The sequence below is a fragment of the Halyomorpha halys genome, unplaced genomic scaffold, assembly GCF_000696795.3.
Source record: "Halyomorpha halys isolate HHAL.00 unplaced genomic scaffold, Hhal_1.1 Scaffold61.1, whole genome shotgun sequence".
In the NCBI taxonomy this organism is placed as follows: Eukaryota; Metazoa; Arthropoda; class Insecta; order Hemiptera; family Pentatomidae; genus Halyomorpha; species Halyomorpha halys.
In genome coordinates, this window is record NW_027110400.1 from 320372 (window position 1) to 330124 (window position 9753).

Consider the following 9753-nt stretch of genomic DNA (forward strand, 5'->3'; position numbering starts at 1 on the left):
CTGACTGTAACTTATATATATATATATATATATATGTATGTATGTATATATATACCAAACTAATATTTCTTTTATAGTTCAGGTTAGATCGTTTTTGTAGATGAATGAATTAGAAAACGATAAGTAAAATTATTTATAAATCCAAATTGAAAAAAAAAAATCAGTCTGGTGAAAAACCATTGCACCGCAATTTAAATTTAAATTGAGGCAATTAACTGCATTAGAGTATATTTACAAGAGTCGGAAAGTTCGTAAAGATCCGTATCCTCTTTTCGATCCGTCTTGGCATCTCTTTTTCGCCTTTCCTCCTCCTCCCAGCCTACAGTGCCATGAATTTACTCCTTTGTGATTTCTATATTAGGAGTATTCATGATGTTATGTTAAATTTAAAAATTTTTTTCATGTTAAATGTTATAAGTGTAGGATTGTGAGCAGCACTTTTTAAAGTCATGTTATATGCATAAGAACTCCTAGCGGATTTTCTGAGTAATTTGTTTTATAACCTTTCCTTCCAAAACTTTATGGTATTGGTTACTTGTAAGTTTTTATTACAACATGCCTAAATTGAGTGAAAAGTAGAAGTTGTGTAAAAGTTTTACTACTGAGTGTTTTGTTGATCTTCTAACTTGTGAGGGATGGAATCAAACTACATGACAACTGTCATTATACTATTATTATTGTCATTCACTTTTTAATTAGTTTTAAAAACATCCAAAACAATACTAACATAATCAATAAAAAAAAAAAAAAAACTACGAGCAAGTAGCCTAAAACAACAAACAAAACGGTGCCGAGCTCAGTTGGTCTGTTGTGTGACGTCATTCTCCATTTAAGGTCTATTACAGATTACAGATAGTAACAGATTCTCAGCCATGTTATATGTTATATCGTTTTAACGTGGTAAAAGAAGGAAATATTTTTCCATTTAAAACGCTGTACATGTTAAACTAAATATCATGAATATCCCTATTGAATTCCAAAGGGCTACAGGCAGAAAAGTAAACTTCCTTTACCGATTCACTGTTTTTGGTCAGGAACAGTTCTGCGAAATTTCCTTACCAACTCAGGAGCTGTTATCCACCTGGTTCCAGCATAATTCACCTTGTCACGTGCTCTACATGAATGTCATTTTTCCTCAAAAGATAAATAAATTGACCTTGACCGAATAGTTGTGCCCGGGTTGTATACCTGGCAAAGGAAGAGTTGGGGTAGTGAGCCTTCAATCTAGTGAATCTCCTGTCAGTTAAATATAGAACGAGGAACATCACCCACTGCTCTCAACTTAGCATCGTTATTTTTTTAAATCCGTTCCTCTTTTCTCTAATTATTCTTATTGGAATCCTCTTTAACCATATATATTGAGTATTTTTTAAAAAGTATTCCACATACCTTACAAAAAACATAGCTACTATGTATTCGTACTAGTATTATTATCTGACAAAATAAATACTACAAATTCGAATAAATGATCAAACAAAAAAAAAACGGTCATGTCAGAGGATGGTGATTGGTACCAAATCTAAAAGAAACCAAAAAAAAAAACCAAGGATCACAAGTCTCAGAAAAATCAGTGTATGAAACCTCTTACTGCCCGTCATTTTGAAATGTTAGAAGGAATGGTTATGTCGAGTACCGAGGATCGTCTTAGGGGGACTTGTGGTTTTGATATTACATATATATTTTAAAAATGGGTATATCCTTATGAGAAAAAGCTGCGGAAGGCGTATGTTTTTTATACATCGGGTTTAGTACTCTACGTATCCTGAAGCTTTTAACATCAAATTTTTAATTAAGATGGTTTAAAATTTGTTTCTCTCGGTCGATTACAAAGCTTCAATATTGAAAAAATAGACCAAAACGGAACTGTATTAATTTTGGAAATTCTCCATTCCTCCATCTTTTACTCTATTTTTCGTGATCGTATGAGCATTGAATATTCTGTATGTTGTTCATTTGAAATATCAATAGTTATTGGAGTATCAATAACTTATACTTATATTTATTAAATGTCTGTTTCGAAATTACTTTGTACATTAAAAAAAAAAATTAAAGTTAAATTATATAGAAATAATTTATTTTATTTGTTTGGACGTGTTACAAAACATAAAAATTGTATTTATTTTTGTTAATGTTTCCTACTACATTTTGAAATCACTGTTTCTCTCATGTTATTGATATAACTCGTATTACGAAACAATGTTCTTGAAAGTACCATTAGATAAAATTGCGTTGTACAATACCATTTCTGTCGAGACTCGGAGTGAACTTATATACAGATATATACTAGGTCCCGAATTCTTAATAAAGTTGGGTTGGTTCCTTTCCAAATCCGCGCTGATTGTGCCATGGCAAGCATTGAGTTCAGTTAGCTTTGAATTAATAATTTGAGATTAGGATCAAGGTCGCATTTCATTGCCTATGCAACTTAAGAGGTAGCCTTCTGGTGAAAGCTAATTCCAGGGTTCGTTTCGTATCGCAGAATAAAATCTACCTCATTCATTCTTTTTCTTAAATATTTTCATTTTCAGTGTTAATGAGTTTCCTCTTTTTTTGATTTCATATTTACCATCTATACGATTTTAACATTTTGATACAATTTATTATCATTGACTATATGTATTTTTATTTTTTCTTCTTTCTTTTTAGATTGTAGATCTTTGTATTTTTATTTTGATTAATCACAATTTGAAACTTTTATCTATTATTGGTCTAAAATGTACAGATACGACCTCTTTGAATTTGGCTCCTCATCTACTAATTTTTTTAACTTTTTTACAGTTACCCCTCTAAGAGGTCTAAAGTTCTCAATTATTTTAAGAAATATTTCTCTTGTTTAAACCATGATAAATACTATTCAAAGATACGTACGGCTAACTTCACGTTTTGTACAACTTTTTTCTATTAACTTTAGCACTTTGAAATTTGTTAGAACTCTTTTTGGGGGGGGCCTACGGAATTCTCGAAAAATCACAAAAATTTTGTAACGAATATTTCCAAAGGGGTGAAAATAAGAAATATTTCAGTTCCGATGACCCTTAAACAGTATCTAATAATTATTCCTAATAACAAAAATGCTAATGTTGACAGCAAAAATGTTATAGGGTGCCAAAGTGGCAAAAAACGTGAAGTTAGCCGTGCATACCTTTCAATATTATTTTTCACGTCTTAAACAACAGAAATATTTTTAAAAATAATTAAGATCTCTAAACAAAACAAAAAAAATAGAGGATCAGGGGCCAAATTTAGGAGGTACATTTAAGGTCATATACGTATGCTCTCTAGTGGTTTTGTTTTCTTTTAAACTAATCGAAGAATAGTTAAAAATGTATTTAATCGTTAGTATATAGTACAGTACAATTGTGTTGATGTACTCAGTATTATAACCTCATCAGTGGTATATCTAGACCATTTGAGGTCCCAAGATAATTTATATATGAAGTTTAAAAAAAAAAAGTATTAATTTTCAATTTAAAAACACTAAGGTTCCCGTCTGATTAAAAAAGAAAATTACATGGACTTTATTTTTTTGAAGAAAAGTTATTAAAATAAAAAGATAGTATTACAAAACCTATTTCGTGGGACTTGGCAATACAAATATTGTCTAAAGAAGTCGTGGAGGTCTTCTGGGACCACTATTACCACACTCGAATTAGTAACTTACAAACAAATGTCTACTAACTTTACCTTACACATAAGCTCTCTGTGAAAGAGTGTATTGCAAACTTATTATAGTTAAAAATCAATTCAAGTCTATTTTTTTGTTTAATTAATGTATGATGAGATATATTTTACATATTGGTTAAAAATGTAATTATTGAGAAGTAACCAGGACAAGTGAATATCTTTAAAAAAAAAAATAATAAAAAGCATCTATGATAAATTACATCTTTGTAGGAAGATATTCCGGGTGACAGTTAAAAAAGATACAAAATAGTAAAAAAAAATAAAAAATAAAAAAATATGATAAAACAATTAGAGTATAAATAGAGAGAGTTTTAAAAGTTATTTAATAAATACAAACGTAGAAGCTAAAAAAATTATATTAATAAATTGATAGAATGCTAATATATTGCAAAGGTGGGATGGTTTGGTCACCAATAAAGTTTTTTTTTCTGTTTTGTGTCTTTCTTGAACGCCACCCATCCTTTATATATATGTGTGTGTGTGTGTGTGTGTATATATATTAATATTAAACCATAAAAATAGTGTTAACTTTAAGACAAAACCTGGAGATTAAGTGATGCGTGTACCGCACCAGTTTTTTTAATTGTTTTTTCTCATTCGTAGTCAGATCATAAAGTATAATAAGCATGCGAGAGGAAGTTTGGATCTTTTCTGCGTTACATGGAGTAATAATTAAATAATAATATAGCAATTAACTCATATGTCGCAAATTTGATGGTTGGGTTCCTTTCACCAGATTTTGTTAAATTGTTAAATTAAAGTAAACCTTGTAAAATCGCTCTAAAAACATGGGGCATACAGAAAAAAAGGTTAAATACGCCTTCACCTCACCATTGTAGTCCCCCTTGTACCCCAACCCGTATTAACCTAGCTGTACTTACCCTCTCTAGTTTCAACTCAAGTCATTATAACCATAGAAGGAAAAAAAAAATGCTCAATCTGTTCATTTCTGAAAACGACTCACTCTAAAATAAAGTAGTACTTTAATTATTTCTCGTTTTCATTGGCTTGCTATTTTCTTTTTCTCTCATCGGTATACTGAACCACTACGGTATACTTTACATACTTAGATTAGCAACCGAACCTTTCTTGCTCAAAAAGGCGGGAGATCGGCAGCTAAGGTTGGTTCTATTTGAGGCCGGCAGGTAGGAGCACTGATACAATTTTGTCTCAGTCTGCGATGACACCTGTAGATTTTATACTCTCATAGCTCCATATTAAGTTATCTCTCAAAATTACCCTTTCTTCTTTACTTTAACCCCGGCATTGAAGTATATGTTAAATGGATTTTATAAATTCAGCTGTGTAGCGTATAGAGTTTGAATATAATTTTGACTTATTTCATGTGTGTTATCTTTTTTATTAGTTGGTGCCCTCCTCCTTCCTAATTATTTTATCTACTTTTTATTTCAATTAACTCCGGACAGTGTCAGTTTTCCCCTCCACTAAATTATTGTGATGAAGATTAATTATTAGCAGTGAATTAGAAAAATAACCAGGAAATAATGGAAGAAAATTTAAAAGGATGCGGAGAAAGAGGTGAAAGTAAGATTTTTAGCAGTTTCTTATTTTGTTGTGTAGTTATTGTAGTAATTCAGATAGCAGGGACGACGCGCATTTTCCAGTGACGTCACATTGCTGGTTTGCACTCGTGCGTGCCGCCATTGAGCGTAGGAAATTTTGGTGCGATGTAACTGAATCTCTTATTGGATCTCGTTTCTAAATTCTTCCAAAGAAAGGGGCTTTTAATGCTGTATTTAATAAATTTATTCAGTACAGATTTGACCTATTAGTGTGTATATTACGGTAGACTAATGTATGGATTATCTAAGTGACCTGTTTTGAAATCGACCTATAACTTATATTTGAAAAGTTTACCATGCAAGGTAATAAAAACTACTTTCGGCTCGTGTGGCTTCCACGAGTGCATAACTTTCTGATGTTTTTGTGACAGTGCTTGAAACGAATTAAGTTGTTTAATTTGCAGGCAATGGAGATATTCAGTGGTGTTTTTCACAAGTCAAAGGGACTTTAGACGACGATGTTACTGAAGGTATGTAATTGTTTATTGTTTAATAACATGGTTTAAGGGTTTAGAATTGGTTTGTTTATAATTTATAATCGATAATCTACATTTTATCATCCTGCCCTTTTCAGTATAGGTTAGGATGGTGGCATTTAAAGTAGGTATGAGATTAAAGTTCAATTTTAAATTTATGGAATATACTTCACAATCATTCATATAATAATTAATTTTGTTAACAATAATTTCATTCCTTCTCAGTTATTACACAACTTGTTTGGAAGTACAATTTTTTATCTTATCTGTAAGTGGATATTACTTTATGATAGAGTGTGTAAACTGATTTTAATTGTGATATATTTGTCTCCAATAATTTCTTATTATGATTTAATTTCCATAAAATTTAATTGTATAACAGTATAGAAATAGCAGTGTGTATTGAGGGAATGACTAAACTGCCCCCCTTTTTTTTTGTTTTAATATATTCAACAATACTTTTTTTGAATGTTTCCCTTGTTATCTTATACGCAAGAAATTTATGATATTCCCCTTTCAGCTGACATAATTTCATGCGTGGAATTCAACCATGATGGAGACCTTCTCGCAACGGGAGATAAAGGAGGACGAGTCGTTATTTTCCAGCGTGATCCAGTTGTAAGTTTGTCCCATACTTCACAATGTTTTATACCCAAATTTCTTGTTTGATCCTGCATGTATCCTCATTCTCCTTGCTTGTTAAAACTAACAACCATCCACCATTATTTCTTTCTAACTCACCTGAAGGTTTCAGTTTTTATTTAAAAAAGAGTTATGTCAATTTTTTTTCATTGAATTACATTTATGAAGAGATGACCTGAGGTAGTGGAGCTTCACAATGGAATCGAGGATAGATGCTGCCCATAAAAATAAAATTATTTAATTTTGGGTTTTTTTACATTTTAACAATGAGTTATTAAAGGATTCAAATGAGGAATGTGGTTGCAAGTCAGGTGACGAATACTGGGTTGAACTGACACAGAAGGATTATATGTTCAATACTGGAATAACCTATACCATTTATAAAGTAAGGTCATTAATGTTTTCTCTTCAAATTTTAATTTTTATCATTAAATTAATTGTAAGTACTTCTACGATATTTCTATCCTATTTTTGTTATGTTTTAGCCAAAAGGGCTGAAAGAATTAGTTTGTGTATGTACCATTGACCTGCTATAACCTGCAATGAATTACTTCCTCATTTTAATAAGCCTCCCGATTAAATGATTTATAGTTGTTCAATGGATTGTCTTTTATAAATCTAATTTCCTTTTCCATTCACATGCCCGACAAACATTTGAAATTGTTAAGTAATTTATTCGATATAATTTTATAATGCCTATTCATAATTCTTTATAGAGTAAAAATTGCCAACCCCGAAGAGGCGAATATAATGTTTATTCTACCTTCCAAAGCCATGAGCCGGAGTTTGATTATTTAAAAAGCCTAGAAATAGAAGAAAAAATTAATAAAATTAGATGGCTCAGGAGAAAAAATCAATCACATTTTCTTCTTTCTACTAATGGTGAGTATTATTTTATTATGAGATCTTGCTTTTGTACAATTTTGTTTATTTCTAGTGGAATGTAATAGTGGGATAGTTATCAAATAGGTATTCAGTCTTTATGCAAATACATTCATTATAATGTTAATTTAATTCTCACTTTTTTTTTTCAATACAAATTGTCTCTTGGTATTATTTCTAGAGTTGTACTTTTTTATGTAAATAAAATCAAATGGCTTTCCTATTTAATAAAAAAAAAAAAAGTTAGTATTAAATGTGATTCAGTGTAATATCTCTCTTTTAATAGTATATAATTATGAAGTATTAAGGTACAATCTTGTGCTTAATTTAATTTTAATTCATGTGATGGTTGGTAAGGGTGGTCCAAAACCAATAAGTTAAAGTACCTTCCGATTTGTGTGCCATGAGAACGTTTTATAAATAACCTATTGAATTTTCGGCCCCAGTATTCAACCTTGTTGAAGATCATAGTATTGTTGTGAAAGTGGTTTATTAAGTAGGCTGAAGTAGATTGGCCTTGGCATATTATTTATAAGATTAAACTGTTACTTCTCAAATATATATGTAGACATTTTTTATTCTTTATCACTTTTTAAGAGTGAGAATCATTTTTTAATTAGAATTCCTTTTGAAAAGTGTAAGTGTGGTTAAATTTTAAACAAAGTAAAACTTAATTACATTGTGATTCTTAAACCATTCTTGCCTGGATTATGTTTCTCCCTAATGCTGAAGAATCTTATTCAGTTTGAATAATATAGCCTTGAAAATCATGAACATATTGAATAATTCAATCATATTTTATGAACATTAGAAAAGTAGAATTTGTTGAATCCAAATCTGCTAGCATTTAAATTATGCATTAAGGTTATGAAGTATTACTTGTATCAGTTATGAAAAGTTTTACTTTAAATACACGTTTGTTGTATGTACAGTTTAATCATATAAATTGTCACTATAACGATAGTAACTAAATATAAAATTATAATAAAGAGTATTAATTTATTTAATTATACTCCATTGATATTTATACTCTTTGTCAGATGTATTTAGATTTTTTTAAACTGATGCCAAAGCCAATAGACAAAATAGCTTAGTCCCTTAAAAAAAAATAATCTTTTTCTGATTGTTTTCCTGTTCATTATTTTATCTATTATGCATATTTTGTTTGATTTGGGACTTTTAATTATGTATTTATATGTAGATCGTAGCCACGTTTTAATTTTTTTGTTGGTTCTTTATTTGACTAATTAAAGTAAAATTCAATTTTGTGTGGGTGAAATGATGGTAGTTTTTTTTTATTTATTAACAGTTCAATAATCATAGTTTACCTTTTCTCATAATAGAGTGTTGGAATAGTATTGTCATCACTTGATTATTCATAGAATTAGAAAATAAGTGAGGTTTGCTTTGTTAACAGTTGTTTCTTTAACTCGCATCTGCCCTGATCCTAGCAGAACAAAATGACAAAACAACAAAATGAAGTTCTGAAAAGTTTTAGACATTTATTTATTTCACTTTTAAAGTGTTAGTGATACTAAAATTAAAATTAACCCCAACATGGAATAAATAGGAAATTGTATAATCTTCAAAAATAACTATTGAATATACTCACAATTAAATTTTGCTTTGGATGGAGAGGTTTAATTTAATTAATGAAAATCACTTTTCTAAATCTCATAGGCATTTATATTTCCATGTTTTGATTGCATAGTGTATGAAGTGTGTAATTCTAAAGTTTTAAAAAGTTTTTATTTTCTTTATATATTAAATGTTTTAGCAAAATATAGTTCATTTATTTTGTATTAATAAAATATTACTAAACAATTAAAAACAAATTATCAAAACACAGAATAATTCTTGACCTTTTTAGCCTAGCTAGTGTCTATTTTGTTAGATAACCTTACTGTTGTAGTTGAAGTAGACATTGTACTGCGACAATATATGATTAAACTGTATGATGGAATCATATGAACTTTTTATAGAAATTTTAACTAAGTTATTTTAATAATACGTGGAAATTCTTATTTATAAAATATTTGGAATAACAGCTACAACTAGGCTTTATTTCTCCATTTTCAAAATTAATAATGAAATGTTATTACCATTGTTATATTAACATTTCAACGTAAATATTTTAATGATCAACTAGATATGTATGGCCATTTTTAAAAATTGTATAATGTTTTTCCATTATCACATTACTTTTTAAGTAAATATTTAGTATTGTTAAATTTAATATTAAATGTTTTTAAACTAATGTAACTTTTTTTTTATTAGATAAAACGATCAAATTATGGAAAGTATCAGAAAGAGACAAGAAAGTAGAAGGTTACAATACAAAAGAAGAAAATGGCCAAATGAGGGACCCTTCATGCATCACTGCATTGAGAGTAAGTTGGTCATTGTATTAATTAATTTACATTAATGTTATTAAGTGCATTAATCTTTTTTTTTTTTTAATTTAATTATAATCCTGGAGACATTAA

General features: G+C 29.2%; 1 protein-coding gene across 8 annotated transcripts in view; it reads left to right on the forward strand.

Moving 5' to 3' along the window:
* tws (protein phosphatase 2 regulatory subunit tws) overlaps positions 1–9753 on the forward strand; it is a 329624-nt gene that overhangs the window by 298080 nt on the left and 21791 nt on the right. For 4 of the 8 annotated variants that reach the window (XM_067048568.1, XM_067048566.1, XM_067048571.1 and 1 more), the window contains 5 exons: positions 5672–5737; positions 6264–6361; positions 6666–6770; positions 7102–7267; positions 9545–9657. In XM_067048568.1, coding sequence (XP_066904669.1) covers positions 5672–5737; positions 6264–6361; positions 6666–6770; positions 7102–7267; positions 9545–9657 — 548 coding nt within the window. Of the gene's footprint in view, positions 1–4889; positions 5230–5302; positions 5571–5671; positions 5738–6263; positions 6362–6665; positions 6771–7101; positions 7268–9544; positions 9658–9753 lie in introns of those variants that run through there. The other 4 variants (XM_067048575.1, XM_067048574.1, XM_067048572.1 and 1 more) reach the window with 3 other exon arrangements.